This window comes from Sciurus vulgaris, assembly GCF_902686455.1.
Source record: "Sciurus vulgaris genome assembly, chromosome: 5".
NCBI lineage: Eukaryota > Metazoa > Chordata > Mammalia > Rodentia > Sciuridae > Sciurus > Sciurus vulgaris.
In genome coordinates, this window is record NC_136465.1 from 62,748,144 (window position 1) to 62,775,921 (window position 27,778).

Below are 27,778 nucleotides of genomic sequence, written 5' to 3' on the forward strand. Positions count from 1 at the left end.
CCCAATTTATTTTTCAAATATAGTTTCAGAAGATGAAAACCAAAAACACAGTGAGGAAAAAACCCAGAGAACCCAAGAGAGAAGCAACATCCCACTTTTAATTAAACAAAGTAGTGAGCCACATAACTCTTACAAATCAGTGAATGCTTGTACAGAAAAGTATAATAGTTACATCTCTCAGGAACCACAGTCTATTGCTCAAAAGCTAATGGAACTAAAATTGGAAAAAACAAATAAAACTTGTGTTAGCATTATGACTGATGCTTTCCAGGAAGAAAAAGACATTCCCCAGGCCAAAGAACTACTCATTGATGCAGTTATTACATCTCATGCCATTGAAACATCTCTTGACAATTCAAATTGCAACATAACTAGAGAGTATGTATGTGTCCAGAGAAAAAGTGAAAGTGAGCCTGTATCATTAGAGAACATTCAGAGAGACTTCAAAGAAACACCTCATACTGAAGATGATGGTCAAGATCACATTCTGTTCTATAATACACAGCTGAATAATGATATATACTTGGACACTAATTTCAAAGGGCAAGGATATAATGATAAAGAAAATGAACAATGAGGCCGAAGAGGAAGATAGTGCTTCATCTCCACAAAACATAAAGAATGTGTATGGAGGCAAGAAGCAGGGTTTTCATACAAACAACACCTTGACAAATATAAATGAAAGGAGGGTAATAATTACAACAAAGTAGAAATTCTAAGTCTGAAGAATTTTCTACTACATTTAACTTGGTTTGGGGAGATAAAGATAAATCAACAGAAACTGCATTATTGGAGAGTGAAGATACAAAACAGAGAGACAAGCAAAGTACTGAAAGTGTTAGAGCATTGAATTCCATAACTTTTCTTGAACTTGCAGATTCTTCAGTAGGTGAAGCTTCAAATGCTACAGTAGAGGTAGCTAGTACTTCTATGCCTACGTTGAACACAGATTATGAAGGTCACCAAAGATTTGAGTTTAAAGACACCTGCTTTGAGAGTCCAGATTTTGGTTCGTTAGTAAAACATGGCATTTCTAATGGTGAAATTGATATGGATAAAGCTGAATTAAAAGACTCATCATCAATCAATAAATGAGAACTCAGTTCTTCAAAGTTTGGAATTGCAAAGTGAGATTGAAATAGAATCAGAACAGTGTGATACCTATAGCCATGGAAATGTACTTCATGAAGAAGTTGAGGCCTCATATGAGGCTCTGATGTCTCGTATTGATTGGAAAGTCTATTAGGAAACCAATAATGGAGAAATGAAGTTTTGGAAAGTACCACAAAAAATGAAAATATTGATCAGCATTGCTCTAAGAAAATATGTTTTTATTCCTCTATACAAAATGAGGAGCTCCACCCAATTTTACTTCCAGATCTACAAGTTAGAATTAATAATATGTGTAGGCCGGGATTCAACCCCATTGATGATTCCCTTGTATTGAAGGACAGTCCTTACAAATATATGACTGAAGCCACAAATCCAGAAATAGATGAGAAAGGGGAAACTCCAGGATTTGAAATTGATTCCCAGCCTCCTGGTGAAAATTCAGGTTATCCATGTGAAGATAAATTTGGTAATTCCATGCCAGATACAGGAATTAAAAATAAATATGAAATCTCCCATTCCCCTAACTTGAGTCATAATGCACACGCAAATCATGTGTCAGAAAACAAAACAGTAGATCTTTGTCTATTAAACCTTCTAATACCACAGAAATAAATGATGAGTGCAGATATTACTTTACAAAATCAAAAAATGACCTTAATGATACTAAAAGTAAAAAAGACACAGAATCAAGAATTAGCAAAAGAAAGCTACATGCATCTTTTAGGGCTGAGAACATATCACATGAAATTTGTGGAAAGAAGAGGAAACTAACCAGTCAAGATTCATTTAAGTGTTTTTCTTCATTATCCCAAGGACGAATTAAAATATTTTCACAGTCAGAAAGACACATTAGAAGTGTCCTGGATATTCTAAATAGTGAAGCATCTTTATGTAAAAGCAAACGACTTTCCAGAACACTGGACAAAGCTGTACTTCACTTAAAAAAAGCTCATAGAAGAGTCCATACATCTCTGCAACTTATAGCTAAAGTGGGAGAAAAAAGAAAGGGCCCATTACCAAAAGCATATGCAATAATATGTAATAGTTTTTGGGAAAGTTGTGACCTTCAAGGTTATAGTTCTGTGTCTGAAAGAAGGTATTACTCTACTAAGCATTTTTTGCCAAAAAGAAAGTATGACAAACAGGAAGAAAAAAGAACTTTAGGATTTGATGTTAATAAATCATTAGCCTGTGTGTCAAAGAATAAGTCTTATAAAACAAATGTAGAGAAAATTGCAAAGTGCCACTCCAAGAAAAGAGTTGCCACTAGTGTCTCGAAAAGTCATGCCACAATTCATGTGAGTGAATTTTATGATCTAGAACAACATCCTGAATCTCAGTTGCCCCCTTTTCTCTACATCCCCAGTACAAGTCAATCAGAGTGTGATAACAGTTTGAGACATTCAGGATCTTCAGAACTTCACCCCTTTTCTGGAAGAACTGAATGTCTGCTTTACCCAGATGAGAAACTAACTAAAAAGGAAAATCAAATTGATATAAAGGTATCTAACAGTAAATATAAAAAGCTTGAGAGCCATTCAGCACACAATATTAAGGATGTGACAAAAGAAAATAATTCTGATACTAATAAAGTAATAAATGAAAGCAATTCACCCTCTTTAAATTTCATAAAAGAGAACAACCTAAGTTATAACACAGACAGCAATTATGAGGGGACTTGTATAGCTCACACAAAGGTGAAAAATGACATTTCAGTCTCGGACTCAAACATGAAGCACTTTTTAAATGTTGACATCTACAAACCAGAAAAACTCCTTTCATCTGTTTGTAAAAGAAATCTGGAAGTAAATGTTCCTATGGACAAGTGGACAGCTCCTATTAAGATGTGCAAACCAAACATCATTATAGGAAACTTCCTTATGGGTCCATTAAACTTAACTTCAGTAACAAACACAAAATACAGTACCCCTCAGTTGTCATTAACCACTCCAGTGATAGAGGAAGGAAAAACTTCAAAGTCTTATTTGGATAAACAGAGAATTTTTGCTTTGGATTCTTCAACATCTGGTACTGTATCATGCTGTCAACAGATAAATGGTGAAAAAGAGCTTCTTACAGAACAATGCTCTTCAAGTAATTGTTTCCTTATAGATGAGGATGAAACAAATGATACTGAATATTCTGAATTGGACCAAACATCAGTCACTGAAGAAAGTAAAAATTACGAGGAAAATATAATGAATAAATTACCTTCCAATGGTAGTTCTCTGCTCTTAAAAGATAATATAAGTGTTCTTCAAAAAATGTATCTCAGAGAAAGATATTCAGGACAGAAAAATTAGGAAAATTGAACAAGCAGAAAAAGAATATCCAGTTTACAAAACAGGCACTACTGAAGGATTAACCATTAAGTATAAAAATCAAAGTAAGATCCTAAAAGAGGAATCCTCCCAGTTAAATATGAAAAAAATTAAAGTAACTTAGTTGACTCTCATGTAAACATTAAAAATACTACTCCAGAGGGAGTCTCTGTGAATAACACAATTTCTGGTCAGCCTAACAAAAAAACAGAGTGGAGAATCAAAGTTAGTAATGACTCTCAGCCTGACTGTATTTCCACAGTAGGCATTCAAGGAATTAATTTTGTGCCTTTTCTACATGCCCAGTCTGAAGCCTGTGAAGTTACTGCTCTTCAGAAGCCTATATCATACATGAATGAATTAAATGACAAACATTGCTCAACTAATCATACAGCTCTTATAGCAGAGCTGTCTCAAATTTTGCAGAGGGCAGATGAAACATCATCTTTGCAGATACTAGAGGAAGAAACCAAGATTTGTAAAAACATTCTCCCTTCATTTGTTGAAGCTTTTGAAAAAAACAAGAATGTTCACTCGAACAAATCCTGATTTCAAGAGAATTGCTAGTAGAACAAAACCTGTGGAATAATTGCAAATACCAGTTAAAGCCATGTGCTGTTGATACTCTGGTAGAACTTCAATGGTGATGGAAACCATTCAATTCATTGAAATAAGAAAAGGCTCTTAAAAGGTGAACCAACGTTCCGGAGTTTGCTTTGGTATGATGAGACATTGTACAGTGAGCTACTTGGCAGGCCACGTGGTTATCAACTGCAGTCCAGTTTCTATCCTGCTTTTCAAGGAAGATTAAATATAATGCATTCTGTGAGTTGCAGAGTTACTGTAATCAGTTGTTTGCAAAAACAAAAAAGAAAAAGAATTCATACTATGTTTTCTTAAAATACCAACGACAGATTAATGAGTGTGAAGCCATACTGAAGCACTGTTCTGATTGCTTTGACTTTTCTCTTTCTGTTCCATTTACCTGTGGCGTTAACTGTGGAAATAGTTTAGGAGACCTAGAAACCTTAAGAAAAAGTACTTTAAAGCTGATCAGTAAATATGAGGACTCCCCTAAAGTTTATACCTATCCTGGAAAACAAGACCATCTGTGGATTATCTTAGACTTGATCTCCTCAAAAGTTAATTTATCAAGAGCATTGAAGCAGTAACTATTAAAATTTCTCTTTATGGTCTGGAACATATTTTTTTTAATGCTGCGAAAAGTCTTGTTTGGAAAGAGAGAAAACAGTTTTTCAGCAAAAAATACTTAGAAAAGAACAAAGATGTGCTACTCAAAATGAATGAATGTGCTTTGTCTAAATTGCAGGAGATACATGATACCTTGTCTAAAGATTTAAACAGTGAAACAACTTCCAATATTGAACTTGAAGCAGATACTATGATTTCTTTCAGAAAGTCAAATGATCTAATTAGTATAGAAGACTGTAGGTTTAACAGTACTTTGTTTTCACACCCAGAAATTTGTTATATTAGTGAAATACTGGATGAAGCTGAATTTGCAGACTTAAAAAAATTACAGGAACTTACTTTGAGATGTACAGATCACTTAGAAATCTTGAAGAAATACTTTCAGATGTTGCAAGAAGTTAACATAGATAATATTTTTATCACAGAAGAAAATGTTTTGAATGTCCTGCAGAACCACAACCATGGGGCTGTAATTTTAAAACCTGAAGCAGTTGAAACATACATTGAAATTGTTATGCTGTCAGAAACCATTCACTTTCTTAAGAACTCAATGGCAAAGAAACTAGACAACCAGAGATTTCGAGGTATGCTTTGGTTTGATTTATCACTTCTTCCTGAGCTTATACGCTGCCAAGAAAAAATGGCATCCTTTTCATTTCTTAAAGAGAACCCAGCTGAATGCCTTTGCAATGTAATAGAGACTACTATTTCTGAACTTGAGAAAAATCTGGATATTATCTGTAAATATAGTGAAGCTGTTAATTGTTCATATGCTCTGCATTTATTCTCAAGAGAACTTGAAGAACTTTCAGAAGTTAAAAAACTTCTAAAGAAGTCTGAGTATTGCCTTTCCACATATATTGACTTTGTGCCATATATTGCATCCATAAATTATGGAAACACTGTGACAGAGTTAGAACACAACTATAATCAGTTTTCTACCCTACTCAAAAATATAGTGTCTGTCCCTCAGAAAGATTTAGGGAAAATAGCCCATATTATGAAAGTCATGAAAACAATTGAGCATATGAAGATTATATGTGCTAAAAATGCTAAATTAGCTACTTCCTTTATACTATGCCAAATGGCACATAACAGAAGGAATGCTTTTCAACTAAAGAGAGAAGAAAAGATGAATATTCATGTTACAGTACCTGAGGAAAATAGAAATAAATCCAGTCCTATGAAATTACCCTCAATTTCGGAGTGCGTAATCAAAAACTTTTCAAATTCCTCTAAAAAAAAACCTATCACTATAGACAAGTGGGAAGACTCTCAGGAAGAAGAGAAAAATACTATTTCCTGTTGTAAAAAACAAAAGGTATGGATGATTTTAAATGAAACCTCTTTATTATTTTTGAGAACAAATCTTTTCATGTAAACAAGTACTTTGCAAAATTTTAAAAGTTAAGAATGTTTTAAGTTTCTGCCTTATATAACAAACTTTGCTAACTAAAGTATTGGATTTATTACCTATGAAATAATTCTGTACATGGAAGATACCTTGCAAATGTCACTTTTTAAACATAAAATCATAGAAGAATAAATTTTAATATAAGGGAAAGGTCATTATTATGAATGTATTTTAAGTGCATAATCAAGTATTTATTCATTACCTTCTATATAACAAGCCTATGCCCAGCGTAGTGAATATTAAACACTATTGAAGCCGTCTTCTTGACCATTATCATCCAGATGCAGAAGTAGGACAGATAAATAGATGATTATCAAGGTGTTAGAAAAAGTCCCATATAAGTACATTTAAAATTTTTTATATAGCTTTTATATGCATGGCATTATAATGAGGATTATACAGATGTTAATTTATTATTCACAAAAACCTTGGGATATATGCACTATTGTTACTTAAAGATGAGGAAACTGAAGCATAGAAAGATTAAATAACTTTCCCAGGGTCACAGAGTTTGTAAACAGAATAGACCATTTCTAAAGCCAGGCAGTCTAACCAGAACCCATTCTACCATTTGCCCCTGCTCTACCCTCAGAGGCTTTGGGGACAGCTTTTCAAGAATGTCCTAGTTCAGAAGTAAATGAAAAGTAGGATTCTTTCTGTGCTCACTCCAATTGTAGTCGTTAGTAAATCTTAGGTGTAGAGACTAGGAATTTAATCATTATCTATTGTACCATGTTTATAGAAAAATTCTTAATAAACACTCAGAACAAGTTGTATACTCAACATCAAGAATAAAGTGAGGATTATACTAAAAAGGTATTGTTGATATTGAGAAGCAAAAAACAAACAAAGCTTAGCTTGTCAGAGAAGATTTATTTTAAGGGAGAACACAGGCCAGAGTTTGCCTTACTAGAAAAAATGTTATCAGGTGAAGGTAAAATGAAGAGGGTTTTTAAGTCACACAAAGTAATGTAAGCAAAGACAACGCTTATTGACATCATTTGAGAAATGAGTTTAAAATCAAGTTTAGAACAATTTAACTTAGTGCACAAGGGTAAAACTAAGGATGAAGAAGATTGTTTCATGAACTATAGGTGTAGCTCAGCACTTAGTATACATGAAGTCCTGTAGCACCAAAAAAGAGAGAGAAGGGAGGGAGGGAGTTTGAATTGCATTCTGTACATATTGAAATATAATGTCATAGGAAGGGTTTTTTGGTGATTTGAAAGATAAGAAGATTCTAATGGCTTAGAGAAGAGTGCTGTCTTGAAGAAAGTAAAATTCATACAAGTTAAATATTCCTTATCCAAAATATTTAGGATCCGAAGTATTTCAGATTTGGGTTATTTTCAGGTTTTTTAGTATCTGCTTATACATGAAATCTTGGAGATGGGATCAAAGTCTAAACACAAAATTTACTTTTATATATACCTTATGGGTAATTTTTTATACTATTTTGAACAATTTTGTAAGTGGGACAAAGTTTCATGTTGTGGAATTTTCCACTTAGGACATCATTTTAGCACTCAAAAAGTTTTATATTTTGGAGCATTTCAGATTTTGAATGTTTGGATGAGGGATGCTGAATCCTGTATTTGACAGACTTTACTTTAAAAAATGATGGGACTCTGATTTACTAAAGAGGAAACAGTCATAAATGGACTCTAAGATTAGTTTTAGGACTAAGATTAGTATTTTTTAAAACTAGTAAGAATGTTGCAAATTCTTTTTTCAAAAAAGTTCCAGCCAGGCACGTTGCACCAGTAATTCTAGCAATTTGGAGGCTGAGATAAGATGATTACAAATTCAAGGCCAGGTTAGTGTGGCCCTGTCTCAAAATTAAAAATGAAAAGGGCTGAGAGTGTAACTCAGTGGTAGAAGGCCCCAGGGTTCAATCCACTGAACCATGAAAAAAATTACTCCAAATGTTAATGATACATGGAAGTCCTGAAAGAGTCACTGGTTATTTTTTTTCCAGGAGGGGGCAGTGGGGAGTATTAATATTTGTATTATAGTTTGTTATCACCAATGTAGATTTTCTTTGTATCTTGTAAACATAGGTTAGCATGAAAGATGTCACAAAAATCTACAAAGAGGAATCAACATTCAAGCAGCCAAGGTAGGCATTGCCATCAGCCCTAACTAAAGAAAAATTAAACAAAATTAGGCAAATAGTAAGGTATGAGAGTAAAACAATCATTTATATAACTCTATTGGATCATATGCATAACATATGGGACAAGAATAAGAAGCTAAAGAAGGAGAAGTTTGTTTCAAATTATACATTGTTTTATGTTAGACCTGAGTTTAAATTTCATTCAGTAAGTATTTAAGGCTAATGTTATATGAAATGTGCTTTCTCAGTGATTATAAATAGTAAGATTGTGAGCACAGTTCAAAAAGGTAAGTTGGGGCTGGGGAGATGGCTCAGTTGGTAGAGTGCTTGCCTTGTAAGCACAAGGCCCTGGGTTCAATCCCCAGCACTGCAAAAAAAAAAAAAAAAAGTAAGTTATTCAAGACAGAAAATGGTGATTCTTTTACAGAAGAAGAAAGAAAAATTCACATTTAATACATATTACTTAACAGATTAATGGTTTCCTAAAATGGCATAAAGGAATAGGACAAGTATTTTTTAAAACTTATAGATTTTACAGACCAGCTAGATTTCAAAATTGGGTGGAGATCTAAATTGCCAATTTATATCACTAAATGGGAACATTAACATAGATGGTGTGTGTCATAGACACATACACAATGTATTATACTATTTCATAGAAGGATGTTTTAACATTGTAAAATAGAAAGGATTAGGAATGCTGATAGTTCTTTTTTTGGGGGAGGAGGGTACCAAGGGTGCTTAACACTGAGCTATGTCCCCAGCCCTTTTTTATAGTTTATTAGAGGCAGGGTCTTGCTGAGTTGCTTAGAGTCTAAGTTGCTGAGGCTGGCTTTGAACTCGCTGTCCTCCTGCATCAGTCTCCCGAGCCACTGGGATTACAGGTGTGAGCCACCATACCCTTTGCTGATAGCTCTTTAAACTGAATAAGTTATCTTTATGAAACATGAACTACATTATTTATATTTGTCTCATTTATTGTGAAGTGGTACCATTGCACTTCATAACATCTTGTTTCATGTACCTCTGAGATTTTGAAGTTGCATATAGCTTCAGTTTTTCCCCATGTTATGAGGAATAATAAGTTATACAAAATAAAGGAAAAATAAGCAACCTCATTTATATCTTATTTGGTTTTGTCTCTTTAAGTATAATGTTCTCTTTACTACATTTCTGGAGTCCTTTTCTTACATATATGACTTTCTGAGAAGGTGTGTGGCGACTAAAAATTCAAAGGGATAACATACAAAAATCATCTTAGTTTTGTTATAAATACAAGTGGTGTTTACTTCTTAAAGTCAAGCTGTAGGTTGTGGGTGTAGCTCAGTGGTAGCATGTTCAAGATCCTGGGTTGGATCTCCAGCAGCACAAAACAAAATCAAGCTATAATTCACTTAACAGAAAAATTAATTCTCACATAAGACTGTTATTATAGAATGCTATCTTCATAAAAATGAATTTCCTCTAAGAGTACATAAAGGGACAGACCAAACAGCTGCCAATCTGTAAGGTCAAGATACCATTGAAAATGTAATAAAGTCAAAAATCTTACTTTCTGGGAACTCAGTTTTATATGGAGTTAGATGATGATGTAGGTTAGCATTAAAATGCCTTTTAAGGAGGCTGGGTTAAGTAAAATGTGGCACTTATAGTTTCCTGATTGGGTATACAGATTCTAGGCCAGGGATGAATTTCTCTTGATCCTAGAGAAGTAGTAATTCTCTTCCCTTCTCACCTTATTTTTTTTCCACATATAATTCAAAGAATTTGATAAAAGACCAAAAAACATAATTATCTTGGGGACCTATATTAATTCTCTTATTCTAGACACTCAGATGCTTCTCTCATCCTGCTTGAAGCTATCTAAATTTAGGTAAGAATACCAAGGAAAATTGACAAGAAATTTTGAAGGTCTGTTTTTCCTATTCTCAAAGATGGACAGGGGGCGGGAAAACTTTGTCATAACAAGAAAGGGAAGAGATCTTTTGTTGGAGAAGGGAGAGTCTAAAGCTGGGAGTTATACCAGGTATAAGTATAGATACTTACAAGTAATGAAGATTGTCAGTGTGTTGGAGGTACGTAAATTAGAAATTACACTGAACAAGTGAATAATGATAATTTCCTAATTTTAATGGCCGGTATCAGTAAATGTTTGAAGCACAAAACTGTTAAGTACAGTAAGGAAGATATTTGAAATGCAGAATATTAGCATATTTAGCAGGAAAAGTATATAAATTCAAACCTGGTAAATAAAACTGGGAAAATAATGTTACTTGTATTTTCCCAGTAGAATAAGAAATGTCAGTTTTAGGAACTCTTCTGAATAAATATATCAGTTATATATATTGTTAAAATTTTGCGACTGGCAGGTCTGGAATTGTGGCTCAGTGGTAGAGCCACTTGCCTAACGTGTGAGGCACTGAGTTCAGTTCTCCGCACCAAATATAAATAAAAGAATAAAATAAAGGTCTATCAATACCAAAAAAATTAAAAATATTTTTGTGACTATATATTTAAAGTTGTTTTATTTATATATTATACTCAATAGGGCTACAAGATCTCATCCCAAAAGTGAAAATGAAATAGGATCAAATCCATCAGATATTCTAAAAAGAAATTATGTATCTCCAAAAATGGTTGGAATGCAAAGCTTGCTTTTACCTTTAAAGACCCTACAGAACACTTGCACATCAAGGTCAGAAAGCAATATAGATTTAACTGATAGTTCATCTGGTACCTCAGAACACCTCACCAGACAACAGGAAAACTTCAGTACCATAAAGAAAAGAAATGTGAGTTTTAGTGTTGCTGAAACAAAAAGTGATAAGAAAGAGTGTGCTTTTGCAACTTGTAACCAAGGAAATACAGATGATACCTTCACAGAAGACCACTACACAACAGATCCCACACAGAAAACTTGTGTTTCAAACATAAATCCAGGAACTGATGACTGTCCTGTGCCTAATGCAACAATGTTCTCAAAGCCTATTTTCCATTTTTTGAGAGATATTCATACCAATCTAGAAACAAATGATACAGTCCTTGAACATCAAGATAATGAAATGTTAAATTCATCTATTAAAAATTCCACATGCATCAGTTCTCCAGAATCCACATGTATCCAGGGCAAAGTTTCTATTCTGCAAGAAAATAAAAAGCAGCCTGCAAAAACCAAGTCAGAGGAAAAATATATGAAGAATACATTGAAGCCCAGTACAATACCCTTTGGACAAGCTGGAATTTTAACCCTTGATGTAAATCAAAGAGCACAATATTCTTTTTCTGGGCAACAGGATCAGGAGAATCTGAAAGGCCTGAATAAGAAAGCTACCACATATTGGAATGAACTTCCACAGTCTGCGTGCAACCCAGTGTACAATTCTTCTGAGCATTCATTTGGAACCTCATATCCATACTATTCTTGGTGTGTCTATCATTATAGCAGTAGCAATGGCAATTCCATTACCCACACATACCAAGGAATAGAATCATATGAAGTATACCCACCTTCTTCTGGGATATTGACTACAGTTGCAAGTACTGTCCAAACCACACATTCTAATATTCTGTACTCTCAATATTTTAGTTACTTTGCTGAGCAGCCACAAGCAAATGCCTTTATGCCAGTGAATGGGTATTTTCCATCTCAAAGGCCTATTTATTATAATTTTCAACAACCGATTTTTTCACAATATGCTTCTCATCAACCATTACCACAAGCTGCATACCCTTATCCTCCTAATCCAGGTGTGCTTCAGGAAGTCCCTTGGATTTATGGTGAGTTTTACAAGGTGTTTTTTTTTTTAAACTTAATTCTTTTTTTTTCCTTATGTTTGTCTAATTCCACCATCTTTCCTCCCCCCCCCCCCATTTCCCTCTACACAATCCAGTGTTCCTCCATTCTTCCCTTACCCCCACCTCCCCATTATGTATCAGCATCCACTTACCAGAGAAAACGTTTGGCCCTGTTTTACAAGTTTTAGTGCTTGCCTCACAGGGTTTTTATTCTTAACTTTGTACATTTGTGTAAATGGAATTCAAAATACACTTATTATACATATAGCAGTCATTTTTTTCTGTACAGATATGTAGAATTTTTCATATGTCAGGCAGAATTGAATTGTGTTGGGTGGAAATCTAGTTGTCAAAGATTAGAGAAAAAGAAAAACAGGATAATGTCACTAATATGTCCTTCAGTAAAACCCAACTTCAGGGAATAGTTAAATAAGACAGTTAAATCCATACAGTGATGCAACCATGAAAAGGTTTATAAAAGTTTTTAATGCCATGATAGTTTTAAAAACTGTCATGGGCTGGGGTTGTAACTCAGTGGTAGAGCGCTTGCCTAGCATGCATGAGGCCCTGGGTTTGATTCTCAGCACCACATAAAAATAAAATATTGTGTCCACCTACAACTCAATTATTTTCTTAAAACTATGTCATGATAGTTGGAGGCTATATAGAGTTAAAAAACCAAGGTCGAAAAAGAAATCATATAAAGCAACCTTTTCTTCTATTAGGATTTCAGTATAATATAGTGGTATAAGTGAATGGAATTAATTGAAACAGAACTGGTAAAATAACATGATAGTTTAACCTCCAGAACTTGAAAATTTTCCTCTTTAAACACTTGACTCTCTAAAATATGACCAGAATATTTTTAATTAAATTGAAATGTGCATTTACCAGAGTTAAAACAAAATTAAAAAATAATTATTCTGCAGAAACAGTAATCAGGCACTAACCCAAGTATTCTCCCATTAAAGATAAAATGTAATTTAAACAATGATAATTATCTGTAACATCTTAGAGAAATTCAAGAGAAATGATTTTAAACAGTTTAAAATTATTTCTTACAGACTAATAAGTACAAAAAAATTATTTGTGAGTTCATTCATGTGAATTGAACAACCTATGTGTTCACATACTGTAGGGGGATGGGTAAGGATCAAACGCAGGACTTCACCCATACTAGGCAGGCAATCTACCACTGATCTGCATTCCCAACCCAACATAATTCTGTTTCAAACTAAGAAATCTGATCAGGACCTTTGCATTGAAGTGACTACTGATTTCCTGTAACCTACAGGATAAAATTCAAACACTTTAGCTTGGAATTTAGCTGCTCACAGTCCTGCATATCCACTTCATTTCATAGCACTTCTACCTGTACAATCAAATCTCATTGAATTTCTTAACTATTTTCCTATTCTGTGGTACTTTTTACATGCTTCTCTCAAATGATAGGACCTGTGGGTATTAGGTAGTATTGTAATAATTGTATATCTTTTCCTTCTTTCCTTTCCTACCAAATAAGTTTAAATAGGACAGGTATTTTTCATGTAAGAAATAAGGGAGGAAAAAAAGAGGGAGAAAGTATATGACTGCTTTTTCCTTTATGATTAATTTGATACTATTTCTGATGCTGTAAAGATGAAAACCAAGCATAGTAGATGTGGCAAACTTACAAATTAGACATTTGAGTTAAGCCATATGTAATATTACAAAAGATCATTCTACAATCAAGTCCAGTTATGACTCTCAAAAATCATAATTATTGACTGGGCACCGTGGCATATTCCTGCAAATCCAGCAGCTCTGGAAGCTGAAGATCTCAAGTTCAAAGCCAACCTCCACAATTTAGTGAGGCCCTAAGCAACTTAGCAAGACCCTGTCTCAAAATAAAAAATAAAAAGGTCTGGGAATGTGGCTCAGTGCCCCTGGGTTCAACCCCTGGTTAAAAAAAAAAAAAAAAAAAAAAATCTTAATTGTTACCCGTTGGTTATATGGGTTCAATGAAAAAAAAGTTATTTCAGTTATTAAAGTATCCAGAGGTCACTCTAAAAAAATTAGGAGGCCCATCATGGTGATATACACCTGTAATCCCAACTACTCAGGAGTCTGAGGTGGGAGGATAACAAATTCAAGGTCACTCTGGTCAGTTTAGCAAGACACTGTCCAAAACAAAATGAAAATGAGGGCTAAGTATAGTGGCACTTCTCTGTAATCCCAGTAACATGGCAGCTGAGGCAGAAGGATTGCAAGGTTCAAGGTCAGCCTTAGCAACTCAGTAAGACCCTGTCTCAAAATAAAAAGGTCTGAGAATGTAGCTCAGCAGTAACATGCTTATCTAGCATGCATGAGGCCCTGGGGTCCAGTGCCTGGTCCCCAGAGGGAAGCAACTGCAGTTTTATCAGCACATATTTTAGTTTTTATGAGTGCAAATGATCTGTAGATATTACCTCTCACACTCACACTTAGTTCATTCTTTAAAAAATGTGAAAATCCCTTGGTCCTTTTATCACTAATTTGTTCACAATGCCTGTATTCAGCACCAGAAAAAATGGAACTCAAGGATGATGTTTAATTGAGCCCTGTGTGCCAAACATGTTATGTCCTTTATTGCCTTTAATTTTCACAGAGTGCTGGAGAGAGATGGAAAGATACTGTTTTTTCACTGATGAGGAAACCACTCCTCAGAGAACCTTAAATAGCTCTCTCATGATCTAGTAAAGGACAGATGTGGGGTTCAAATTCTGATCTTTTGGCTTAACTTAATCTCAGGTTATTTCTACTATTATCATTAGTCTACAGCATTAACTTATCTCCAATCTATTTCTTCCAGCTCCGTGGCAACAAGAACAGTTTGAGCCAGGACATTGAAAATAATATGACTACTAAAATAAAGGAGATTTAACAAGTTTTCTGAAGTATTTTTACTTATGTATTTCTTAATGTTTAGCATTTTAAAATAAAAGTGCATAGCCCTTTATAAAATATGTAAATTAATAATGTATTATATAAGGTGTTAGGAAATTAATTTCTAACATCTGAAAAAAAAAAAAAAACAAATTATTTCCACACAGTTGTAAAGGAAGTTAATTCAATATTTAAGGTTAAGCAATAATGGTAAAATCTTTAAAACCAAGTTTTTATTTGTTATTTTTTAGTTATTTATTGTGTTGTGGCATTGAGCTGAAAGTAGAAATATTTTTCTTGAATTGGTCGTCAAACCGACAATTTGATGATTCTTGACACTTTGTTCAGATAATTTACAATTCTATCTTGTGAATTCCTTTGATTTCAATATTTTATAATTTTTACTTGTAAAATATTCCTAAATAGAAATACTGGTTTGCATATTTTCAGTGTTTCCCTGAGTAGAGATTTTTACAGATTTTATGTTGGAAGCAGTTGTAGTTCATTACATTGGAATTAACACAAGTCTGATGTGTTTTTCCCACCAGAACTTTTTCCAAAAGATTATTTCTTTTGTATTTGTACTTCACAATTTAAATGGCTCTTTAAATGTTTTGTAGCAAATAATATGGTATGTTTATGCTTATGCAGTTAATTAAGCCATATTGCAATAGTTTAAGTAATGCATGAATACAGGGTTTTTAATGCTCTTGGTATAGTTTTTCTTTCTTTTTCAACATTCTGAAGCAAAAGTAAAAAATTCTTAGTAATAATTATCACAGGACAGTTGAATGTAATAACTACCATCTTGAGCAATGTGTCTGCTCATACATTATTCCCTTCCTTGTTCAGTAGCCATTCCTGATTTTTTTTTAAGATCCCAGTCAGAAAAATCCCTCAGAACCAAACAGACCTTTCTCACCTTGTAGTTAGCCCTAAAAAGTGACAAGAAATTTGCTTTGACTGAATCTAAACAGCCAACAAAGCTTCAATGTTTGTTCAAATTTCTGTTAAACTTTTTGTTGTCCTGCACGGGCCTCTAAAGAGTATAATTCTGCCTTGTTCAGTGCAGAGTAACTCATTTTCAATTCAGAAAGTCTCTGAGAACCCCCAAGATAAGCCTGTTTAGTCACATCAACAATATAGAATGGAATTTTGAATACTTAGGGTTCTCTAACATAGAGATCTTTGAGAGAAGAAAGTCAAGCAGAGAACTGTAGCCAGAAGAAATAAGGAATTTGAAAAATGACAGAATTAAAGCAATAATAAAATAACAGTTTTGGTTGTTTTATTTGAAATTTGTCAACATCGGAACTCCTAAACCAGATAGGAAAGCAGTAGTATTAACTGGTATTCAAGAAATGACTTTACCTCAGCCATTTTATTTATGTTTAACTATGAAAGTATGTCACAAAGTTTATTATTAAAAATATTTCTATAATACAAGGTAAACTAAAAGTTAGATATTCTAGTTAAGTACTGTTTAAATAACCTTCAGATTCTGTTGGTAATTGTCTTTATAATATTGGTATTTCATAGGTTTTATAATTTCTTTAAAACACCTCATCTAATCATTTACATTTAAAAAAATCTGTACTTTGACAAATATGAAAAACTGGAGTATTTTTTTTACCCTTAAATAAGTACATGTTTTGACTTTAAAAATAAAAATGAAACAAAATGATCAAAATATAAGCAAAAAAGTTGCTTGTTTGTAACTTGTCTTAGAACTGGAAAAATTGTCTTAATAAACTGGATTTCTTCTAATTTGAGTTCTTTTTGTCTTTTGAAAAACTAATAAAAATATGAATGGTCCTTGGTTTACCCATATTTATTACATGAAAAACAACCCACAAAGAGCAGCCTCCACTAGATTTTTAAATAAACTTCCAGACTACCTCATTTCTAAGATATATGCATTTTTAAATCTCTGTGTGTATCCAAAACTAATATTCATTGAGGTCAGTTGAGGCTATATGTCTTCTCCATAGACAATACTTAAGAGTGATGAGTTGAAAGCTTCAAAAGAAGAGTTAAGCCTCCATACTCTTCAAATAGATTAAGGGAAAACAGTTTTACTTATATTCTTGCATATGTGGTATTTTAAAACCATTAGATTTTTTTTACATAGTTTTCAATTCATATGATATTAATATTGCTTGAATAACAGTAAATTCACAGTTATTCATGTAGTTAGAATTGTGGAGGAAGAAAATTAAGTTATGGATTCCTGTAAGACTAACATTTTAAAAATTACTTCTGATTAGTATAATTCAAAGAACAATTGAATTGTGAGCAATTGCTAATGATAGAGGGAAGCTGAGGGATTGTTGATTACTAATGCAACTTGAACAGGAAAATTTTCTAAGGATATAAATCCTATTCATTTCTTGCTGTGTAAATTTGTCTGCTTTATTGTTTCATGTTATTTTGAAACATAATATGTTATTTTGTAAAAAGTTTCCATTGAAATAACTTGTGGAATTGTCTCAAAATTTTGCATTCTAATTTCTCATCATGGGAAACAACATTTTTATCTTCAGGTTTGTTACTCTTTATTTTTTTTGCAGTGCTGGGAATTGAACCCAGGGGCTTACAAGGCAAGCACTCTACCAACTGAGCTATATCCCCAGCCCCTCCTTTTATTTATTTATTTATTTATTTATTTATTGCTGATGCTGGGGATCGAACCCAGGGCCCTGTGCTTGTAAGGCAAGCACTTTACCAACTGAACTATCTCCCCAGCCCCCCGCCTTTTATTTTTAATGTCTGATTTTCTTTAAGAATGATTTAGTAATATGACAGATCTATTTTTAAAATTTTAATTAATTTACCCAGAGCTTCAAGCATACTACTAGGCTACATCCCCAACCCTTTTTTAAAAGGGTTTCACTGTTGCCTAGACTGCCCTTGTAATCCTCCTTCAGCTTCCTGAGTCGCTGGGATTATATACATATGCCACCACATCCAGCTGTGAATGACATTCTTTGCTTTGGAAGATGGTCTAGTCAGTTGAACATGTTCAGTGAATTAAAGGTACATTTATGTTCACTCAGCAGTTATTACATATGTGACCTTGGCTTAAAGTGTGCTCTTCTACTTGTGTGTATGTGTTTCAATTAATCTTTATATCAATCCTATAAAAGGAAGTAGCATTCACTCATTTTATAACTTCATTCAGAAGGCCCTTCAAGATATTTTTGCACTTCAGGTCATTTTTGTGAACATCATTTAATAATTTCCAGTATCATTGGTTTGAAAATAATATCAGATTTAAATATCTTCTGTGATGTTATTTTCTTTTTTATTAAATTCTAGACAATAGCTTGTGTACCTCATAGACAAATTCCGTCATTTAAAATTTGAGTACAGTGCCCAAATATTACACAAGCTAATATTTGTAGCTCACACCTATAATCCCAGTGATTTGGGAGGCTGAGGCAGGAAGATCACAAGCTTGAGGCCAGCCTCAGCAATTTAGTGAGACCTTAAATTAGCAAGACCCTGTCTCCAAAAAAAAAAATATTTAAAAAGATTTAGGGATGAAGGTCAGTAATAGAGCAAACTGGATTCAATCCCTAGCACAACAAATAATAAGCAAATAAAGGATTAGGGACCTAATTGTAGCATGTGCAAGGCCCTGGGTTTGATTCCCTAACAAGGCAAAACATTTAATAAAATTTAAATAATGTTCAGAAAAGCAATCCAGTAATTTGATACTTCTTCATGTTTGCCCTGGGTTTGATTCCCTAACAAGGCAAAACATTTAATAAAATTTAAATAATGTTCAGAAAAGCAATCCAGTAATTTGATACTTCTTCATGTATCAAATCCAGTAATTTGATACTTCAAGAAGAGTTTTCTTCTCTGTGCATAGAAATAATTGTAGTCTTTTGGTTAAGATTATTTTAATTATATTAAGAGGTGAATGTCTTGTTGGGAGTTATGTGAAATCAACTCACTGACTCCCAGTCTACTGCTTTCCAGCTGAAGTGTTTTGAAACCACATCTGAATATTAATGAAAACATCACTTTGCTCAAGATTAACTGTCCCCACTTTACCTTTTGAATGATATTCTGAAGCTTACTCTGCCTGACGTCCCTGAGAAGTTCTCTTTCTGCCTTAACTTCCTTCCCTCATCATTTTCAGAACTATCCCAGACCACTCCTGTGACAGTTTCCTGGAACTCATACCCACCTTCTTCAATGAAGAAACTGTTTCAAATATGCCATCTATTGAAATTGCACACTCAGCCGGCTGAGTCAGCTGTGTTCCTTTTGGGGCCTACCAATTTTTCAGGTCAAAATATTAGGACAAACTAAAAACTAAGTCTGAAGTTGACAAATGCATTACAAATTTTCCTGTTTAAAAATTAAGTAGATCCTGTTCATATATGACTGGTTTTCAGGAAAGAATTACTGCCTTTGAAGAGTGATACCTCTATTTGAATCTGAAGAACAAAAAAGTAAATAGGTATTTTAAAATAATTACACACTTGCACAAAAATTGGGATAATATTTCAAACCACTTAAGTTGTTGATTTGATGTCGCACCATCCCTAAAACTTTAGTGTGTGTTTTCTACAAAGAAGGTGAGTCCCTGGGCTGGGGATATAGCTCAGTTGGTAGAGTGCTTGCTTAGCATACACAAGGCCCTGGGTTCAATCCCCAGCACTGCAAAAAGAAAAAGAAGGTGAGTCCCTACTTAATATGACCATTGAGATTAAGAAAATTGACACCACTATATTACTGCCATCTATTCCTTAGACTCATGCAATTTTCACTATTCATCCCAGTAACAGGCTTTATAGCAAAGGATTTATGTTAGGATTATAGGAAGCATTTCATTGTCAGGTCTCTCAGTCTGAAAATATCCTCATTCTTTGACTTTTAAAACTTTGACACAATTGAAAAGTATTTTATGCAATGTCCCTCAGTTTGGATTTATGTGATGTTTTCTTATTACATTTAGGGTATGCCTCTTTGGTTCCGTCTCACAATGAACAAATATGTATATACCAAGAGTTAATAAACATGAAGGGCCAGATATAGGAAATGATGTAAAACCCAGAAACAACCTATAGTGCACCTGTAGTCCCTACTCGGAAGACTGAGCTACTCGGAAGGTTGAGGTGAGGGAGATATCTGGAGCCCAGAAATTCAAGACCAGCCTGGGCATCATTGTGTGATGACTTTCTCAAAAACAAATACCCAAAGAGAAAAATGACTTTGACCACAAGTTTCTATTCAAAGAACTCTGCAGAGAGAAAACAAGTTATTTGTCACAAATAACACATTAGGAGTTAACATATAGAACATACTTCTGAAAAGAATATTGAACATACTGTGATTTGAATAGGCAAATCACAGAAAAGGAAACCCAAATGAGCAACAAATGAGATGTTAAAACTAGTAGAGGAGAAATATAAAGTAAAATGAGATTCCACTTTGGTTCATGGGAACAGCAAAACTTCAAGAAGGGTGGATAATAGGAGAAAAGATATAATAGAATGGATTCTGACGATGGAATACATTAGAAGAAGCTAACAACGATCATTTAATGAAGTCAGAAAAATGATGTGTATATTTGCATATAAAGATAACTTTTTTATAGATAATTGGATATATACCAAATACATTAGAGGTGTTTTTCACGGGGGAGAGATGAGATTGTGTATGGGATGAAGGGATGGAGAAATAAGGAATTTTGCAGACACAATATTTATTTGACAACATGCTATGAAATGAGGAAAAGGATTAATTACACCTGTTTGGGATCCATAAGAAAGGAGTTAATTTCCATACCAAACCATGAAAGGATAAATTATACCTATAAAAATTAGCACATAACTATGACAACTTAAAATGCAACTGTTTTTAAAGTGTTTTACAAGATGACAACCAAATCCAGTGCTAACCAAGATTGTAAATACCATAAATTGAATAGAACAAAAATGTATTAAGAGATTTTTTTTTTTAATTTTCCCCTTTTGGGGAAAATATTCAAGGTAAAAATATAATTTCTTGCAATATTCTGTCATTAACTCTCTGATACCAACGTGATATCTTGCAACTCAATTCTGACACACCTAGAGTTAACAGAAACCCCACAAATGAAGGGGAAATTCCATGATAAGATATAAGACCATCCTGACTTCAGACTCCAGCTTTAAGTTTCAGGAGTTCTTAAACAATGCTGACTACAGATTTAGGGGTTTTAATATATAGGCCTTATTAAATCACTGGTCACTTGACTGAATTCAGTCTCCACTTACAGCTCCCTTTCCTAGAGGTCAGGTTGGTCCACAGTTGACTGACCTATCACAAGGTTGGTCTTTCTGCTGACCAGCCCCTTTCTTCCTGAAGGTATCTAGGGCCCCACCAGGTGTTACTGCATGGGCACAACAAAGACTCTTCTATCACTCAAGAATTTTTGAAGCTCTGTGTCACCACAGAATTTCCTTTATTAATTCCAATAACAACATACATTCCAATTATCAGAAGGTATTTGAACTGGGAGTTAAAATATTTCTTTAATCTTCTGAGGATTACAAGTTTTATAGGAATCTTTTATAGACCAACACGATGAATAATTTTGATGTAGTATATAATTCTTATAAAATATGAATTATTCATATTTTAAATGGTAAAATATATCAGAAAAAATATCAGTGTTTACATATATTAAAAGAAATGTCAATTGTGTAGGAACAAAATTTAACATCAAGTCAAAGGATCCGATCAAGTACACAGTTTTGAAATTCTTTGACCAAAAGGAAAAAGGTAAACAATTAAAATGAGAACATTTTTGGTAAACAACAAAATTTAGAACTGTCCCACAAAGAAGATTAAATGCAGTTTTGCATGAAAGTAGTCAGCAAGGATGAGAGATTGATGGTTATGTACTGCAAGAACACACACTCATGCACACGTGTAAAACAGAAGCGAAGAGCAAGAAAAGAGGTTTAAAAATTATAGTTTTGTTAGTTTTGCCTTTTTTGTTTGTTTTGGGACAGTCTTGTTATGTTACCTGAGCTGGTCTCAAACTCTTGGGCTCAAATGATTCTCCTGCCTCATCCCTGGGGCATTACTTGGAGAAGCTGGAACTATAGGCACATGCCACCATGCCCGGCTATAGTATTTATTTTTAATCAAGATGACTTTGCAACCCAAATGGCAAAATATGATATTGCAATTGCCAAGTTCCTGGACCAATCTATTATCCTTCCACTTACCCTGTTTCCACCAGCTTATAGAGGTCATACAATATAAAGTGGGGGAGCAGAGGGCAGACAAAAGTAGTGGTAGTCTTTCCTCCACTGGCGCTGAGTGGCATGAACAACTTGGATTTTTTTCTTTTTTAAAATATTAACATATGTTACTTGTACAAATATGCATGAGGTTCAGTGCGATATCTCTTTACAATACGTACAATGTGCACTGATCAATCCAGCCTCCTTTTACGTACCGCCCACCCCCACTCCACCTCACCCCCTCACTTCCCAGCCTTTAGTAATTACTATTCCACATTCAGCTTGGCTTTTTTAAAAAATTCCGCATATGTGAGAACATGTGAGATTTGTATTTCTGTGTCTGGCTTATTTCATTTAATGTAAGTTCTCCAGTTCCATCCATTTTGAATGAAAGGATTTTATTCTTTATGGCCAAATAATACTCTATTGTGTATATACACTGTATATTCTTTATCCATTCATTAGATGATGGGCATCCAGGTTGATTCCACATTTTGGCTACTGAGAATAGTGCTACATAAACATGGGTGTACTAGTCTTTTCTTGGTGTGCCAATTTCACTGCCTTTGGATAGATACCCAGAAGTGAACTAGCTGGGTCATATAGTAAACTTATGTGGAGTATTTTGAGGCTCTTCCATACTGTTCTTCATATGATTGTACTAATTTACATTCCTACCAACAGTATGTGAGTTCTTTATTTTCCACATCCTTGTCAGAATTTATTCTGTTTTGCAGTACTAGAGGTCACACCCAGGGCCCTGCACATGTGCATTGCTCTACCACTGAGCTTCATTCCAGCCCTTTCCATTTTTCACTTTGAAACAGGGTCTTGCTAAGTTGTCCAGGCTGGCTTCAAGCTTGTGATTCTCCTGCCTCAGCATCCCCAGTAGCAAGGATTATAGGTGGGCACATCGTGCCTGGCACTTTTTGTTGTTTTGATAATAACCATCCTAACAGGTGAGATAATATCTTGTAGTTTTTATTTGTGTTTCTCTGATGGCTAATGATATTGAACATTTTAAAAACTATTTGTTGGATGTTTGTATTTTTTTGAGAAGTATCTATATTATTTGCTCATTTTAAAATTAGATTATTTTTTGTTTTTTAAGTTTTTTTTAATATATTCTGAATGTTAATCCTTTGTCAGATACATGGACATTTAAATTTTTTTTTTCTTTTTCTGGTGCTGAAGATCAAACCCAGAGCCTCTATATGCTGGGCGACTGCTCTATCATGGAACTACACCCCAAGCCCATGAACCTGTGTCTAAATTCATGCACGTCTGCTTCCTCATCTGCAAAATAGATCCTATATAGTAAAATAATATTTGCTATATAGGATTATTAGAGCATTAAATGAGAAGACACATGTAAAATACATAGTGTATAGGAAGCACTCAAAAAAGTATTCATATTTGCTGGGCTTGGTGGTGATCACCTATATTCAAGGCAGGAGGATCTCTTGGGCCTGGGAGTTCAAGGCCAACCTGGACGATATAGCCAGAACACAGAACAAAGAGAGAAAAAGGGGAAAAGGAAAAAAGAGAAATAAGGAGGGACAGATGAAAGAATGGAAAGAAAAGCAAAGAAAAAGTGTTTTATTTGTTTTATAGTACCACTTGACTAAACTTTTCAGAAGTACTATTTTCCCAGTCTCACCTACTCACCAATTCCAAACATTGGTTTCTGTTACAAAGATTTTCCTCCCTCACCACCATTCATCATTCCCATTTCTCCTGTTCTCAATCCACTAGGGAAATACTCTGTTTCTCACTTTCATTCTGGGCCTTTCAAGGTTAGGCACACTTCTGCCTCTTTTAAACCTTTTGGTATAACCTCCTCAGGAAATGCAATAGTAATTATACAGGTAGACTTTCATCTAGTATTGTTATATTTTGCTCAATTGAGTCCAAAGCAGAAACTTTCATCTAGTATTGTTATATTTTGTTCAATTGAGTTCTTGAGAGCAGAAACTTTTCCGTCCTTATTCTCCACCACAAGACCTATTTCTGTTGCTAGGAATGTTTACAACTTTCCAAACAATGGTTTTACACACACACACACACACACACACACACACATTCAGAACTTATTTCCCTTTCTCCAGGCAGCTTCAAGGTTTTTGCCTGGGGAGAATATTCAAAATTCAGCTCAAATGCCACTCTGTTACTAGAGTCCTAGGCCAGTGGCCTGACTTTAGGATTCCCCAACAAACCAGGTCTGACCACTCACTCCAAAAACAAAACAGAAAAAGTGATGGTGAAAAGAAGAAAAAGAACTTAAATCAACATGGTCATATTGGGAATATAAAGTGAGGTCTAGCATCTCAGTCCTGTCTTCAGACAGTTTTAAGTTTAAACAGAAGAACTGGGGCAGGGGTGAAGGCCATGCATAATTAAGCTGTGTTGGTCAAACTGTGATCTGGTTGATCATTATTTCCATTCTGGTTCTTCAAAGTAGCTCACTTGAGGGGAGCATTTTCTACTTATTGTTCAGGATTTTTTATCTATCAGACCTGTGATCCTGGAAGGAAGCAATTCCATTTCCATGAGATGATTGCTCTGCTTAGCAGGGTAGTCTCATTTTGGCATGGTGTGCCTGCCTCCCACTATTCTTGGAAAGTTAGGACAAGGACTGAAGACTTCTATTGATACTATCAAAGCTGACAGTGGAATGTCCCTGCTCATCTTGTCTCAGTCTTAAAGGGGGACAAGTTAGGTTAGGTAAATTTAATGCCAATAAACCTTATTAGTTTTTAGATTATTAACATGCTTACATGCACAGCTGAGCAGGAAACTTACTCAAAGTTTAAGGTAATAAAGGAGATAGGTACAAACTGAAAGTGGAGATGCCAAGGCTTATCCTGTTTTTAGTTACCCATAAGGCAACTGCAGGCCCAAGAGTATTGCTTTTAACAAAGGTAAAGGTAGGCCTTATAGATTTCAACTAAAGGGGAAACTCAGGCTTGAGGAAGTTTGGCAATTGCCCAAGGACAGCTGGGAAGTTATCAAAACAACCCAGGAAACTTGCCTTCTGAGAGAACTGCTGTCTGCCACTTGACCCTGTGCTCAAAATAGTTTAAAAGGGGGCTAAAGGCCATTTATGTATGATGTGTCAAAGTGAATTCTGTCATTTATAATTAGAACAAATATATATATATATATATATATATATATATATATATATATATATATATATATATATATATATATATATAAGGGTTGAGGGGCTAAGGGTCTAGCTCAGTGGTAGACTGCTTGCCTAGCATGCTTGAGGCACTGGTTTCAATCCCTGGCACCGCCAAAAAAAAAAAAAAAAAAAGAAATTTTTGTTTTTTCATCTTTCTGATGCTGAAAGGGAAGATTCAAGATTAAAGGTTTCACAGCTAGAATTACAACTAAAAATAATTTGTTTATTCAATAAATATCGAATGCCTATTAAGGGAAAGTGAAATCTTGACGGGGGAAAGTCCAAGCTTTCCAATTCCCGATCTAGAGCTCTGAAAAAGCACTCCAGGAGGCCAAAATGAGGACAAAGTTCCCAGAGAAATTGGAAAGAGGAACCAGGAGAGCTAGGTATGGAGCCTGATGGGAAAAGAAGCTCCAGAAGAGAAGAGATGCGACCCTTGGCCCCCTCAGACCGTTTCTCCGCCGAGCCGCGCGAGGGCGCTGCTCTGTTCCTCGCGGGCCGTGCCCTGGCGGCGGCACCGCCTGCTCGCCTTTTCCCGGCGGAAATGCCGGGGCGATGACGGAAACCCAGAGGGAGAGGAAAGAACAAGCGAGAGAGAAGGGGCGAGAGATCTTGGAGAGGCCGGCGGGAGGGAAAAGGCGGCGGGTAGTTATCTTCCGGCGAAAGCCGCGCCGAGGACCCGCACCGCGGCCCCCGCTAACTTCCCGTGCCTTTCACCGACTCCCGGGGCGCGCGACCAGGAGGGACAGGGCGGGCGGGGGTCTCCAGGAGGCTGCGCGCCCCGAGCTGCTCGCTGGGCTTGGGCGGGGCGCTGGGCTCGCGGCCGCCCCCGGCCTCTCGTTCGTGTCCCGCTGGGAGCTGGCGGCCGCTTCAGGAGAGGCGAGCGTCGCGGGCCAAGGCGGGGGCCGGGGCGGGTGGGGGCGGGGAGGGGGGAGGGAGGCGGCGGGGAAGGGGAGCTGGCCGCCATGGACGACAAGGCGTTCACCAAGGAGCTGGACCAATGGGTCGAGCAGCTGAATGAGTGTAAACAGCTTAATGAGAACCAAGTGCGGACGCTGTGTGAAAAGGTAAGAGTGAAAAGAGAAGCTCGGGAGCGCTGGGTCGGGTGCGGGGCGGGCGCGGCGGCCTCTCCTCCCGGGCCCTTTTGCTCGGGCTGTTTCTCCTGCCCCCCACTCCAGCCGGTGGCCCGGCCAACCCAGTCCAGGACAAGAGTGCCGAGCTGCCCTCGCTGGTCCCTTTGACCCTGGCCGGACGCGCAGGTGCCAGGCCTAAGAAGTCCGCTGTAAATGAACTGGAGAAACGTGTCTCCCGGAATCCGCTCCCGAAGTTCGGTTATGGTCCCCCACACTCTTCTTGGGAGTTCACTGACACTCCAGCATCTCTCACGAGCAGTAGCGAATTGAGGATGCCCGAAAATTAGTCTAACACAGTCTCTTTGAATATGCACCGAAAATTAACGTGAAAGTAGTGTTAATGAATTTCCTAACGTAAAATTGTTCTTAGGTAAATGGGCCTGCAGAAATCAGTCGGAGTGCGGGAGCATTTGTAGAGAAATGAGTGATGGCAGACGGATTTTTAAAGTAGATTTGATTTTGGTGGAAGTAGGCTGACTGGCCTTGGCGTTGAGTGGTTTCTTGGGAGGAGTGTTGATTTTCAGAAACAAGACAGCAAGTGTTAAATTTCGGAACAGTGCTTGCTTTGAATATTAAATAGGGTATGTTCAAGCAGGGTAGCATTTTTCAGAAAGTTATTTCCATTTTTATTGTATGTAAAGATTTTTTTTCCAAAGAGTAAAGAAACATGCAAGAGGCTGTTTTTTTAGGTCATTCTTGATTATGTGATAATCGTTTTCTGAACTATCCAAGGTGGGTTTTTTGGTTGTTCTTTTGTTTTGTTTTTGTACCGAGGATTGAACCCAGGGGCGCTTAACCACTGAACCATATCTCCACCTCTTATTAAAATTTGAGATAGGGTCTATTAAATTGCTTAGTGCCTGTATAAGCTTCTGAGGCTGGCTTTGAACTTGAGATCCTCCTGCCTCAACCTCCAGAGTTGCTGGAATTGAAGGTATGCACCAACCTACCAGTGTTTTCTTATCCACTGAAATTATTTCGATCTCTCCATTTTAAAGTCTGGAGTTTTTCCTACTCATCTTTTGTAATGTGGACTAAACAATTTTCTCATTTTTGTGTTGAAAAGTTCCATTTGGAGTCCATGAAGGAATAAGGAAGGAGGTTATTTATTTCAATCCAGACTCTACAAAATTATCTTAATCATGTGTTCAGAAGTCAGAATGCCCAGGCATGCAATGGAGAAGGAAAGATTTCCTTGGTCTTAATTATATTAATAGGGCACTCTTAAAATTATGCAAAACTTACCTAGAAATGGAAGAGTAATTAATTACTGCTGTTGCTTTTTAACTAATTAATGTTGAGCATGGCCTTTGTATATTAAATAACA

General features: G+C 35.6%; 3 protein-coding genes and 1 pseudogene across 4 annotated transcripts in view; all 4 read left to right on the forward strand.

The window, feature by feature from the left end:
* Positions 1 to 591, forward strand: part of LOC306661324 (testis-expressed protein 15-like) — a gene marked incomplete at its 5' end in the record, with an annotated part of 44,083 nt that extends 43,492 nt beyond the window's left edge. Inside the window, 1 exon segment of the mRNA XM_079140214.1 lies at positions 2 to 591. Coding sequence (XP_078996340.1) covers positions 2 to 577 — 576 coding nt within the window. The 3' untranslated portion in view covers positions 578 to 591.
* Positions 592 to 930: 339 nt separating this feature from the next.
* Positions 931 to 3,682, forward strand: LOC306661322 (testis-expressed protein 15-like; annotated as a pseudogene). The gene has a single exon. The product of its transcript is annotated as a testis-expressed protein 15-like (transcript).
* Positions 3,662 to 15,762, forward strand: TEX15 (testis expressed 15, meiosis and synapsis associated). The gene is given in 9 exon segments (XM_079140213.1): positions 3,662 to 3,948; positions 3,951 to 4,070; positions 4,073 to 4,099; positions 4,102 to 4,239; positions 4,242 to 4,577; positions 4,580 to 5,967; positions 8,121 to 8,179; positions 11,763 to 11,953; positions 14,802 to 15,762. Coding segments are annotated over 9 exon segments (2,460 nt in total). The 5' UTR covers positions 3,662 to 3,785; the 3' UTR covers positions 14,840 to 15,762.
* A 10,098-nt stretch (positions 15,763 to 25,860) lies between these two features.
* Positions 25,861 to 27,778, forward strand: part of PPP2CB (protein phosphatase 2 catalytic subunit beta) — a 35,441-nt gene continuing 33,523 nt past the window's right edge. Inside the window, exon 1 of the mRNA XM_079140254.1 lies at positions 25,861 to 26,385. Coding sequence (XP_078996380.1) covers positions 26,284 to 26,385 — 102 coding nt within the window. The 5' untranslated portion in view covers positions 25,861 to 26,283. The remainder of the gene's footprint in view (positions 26,386 to 27,778) is intronic.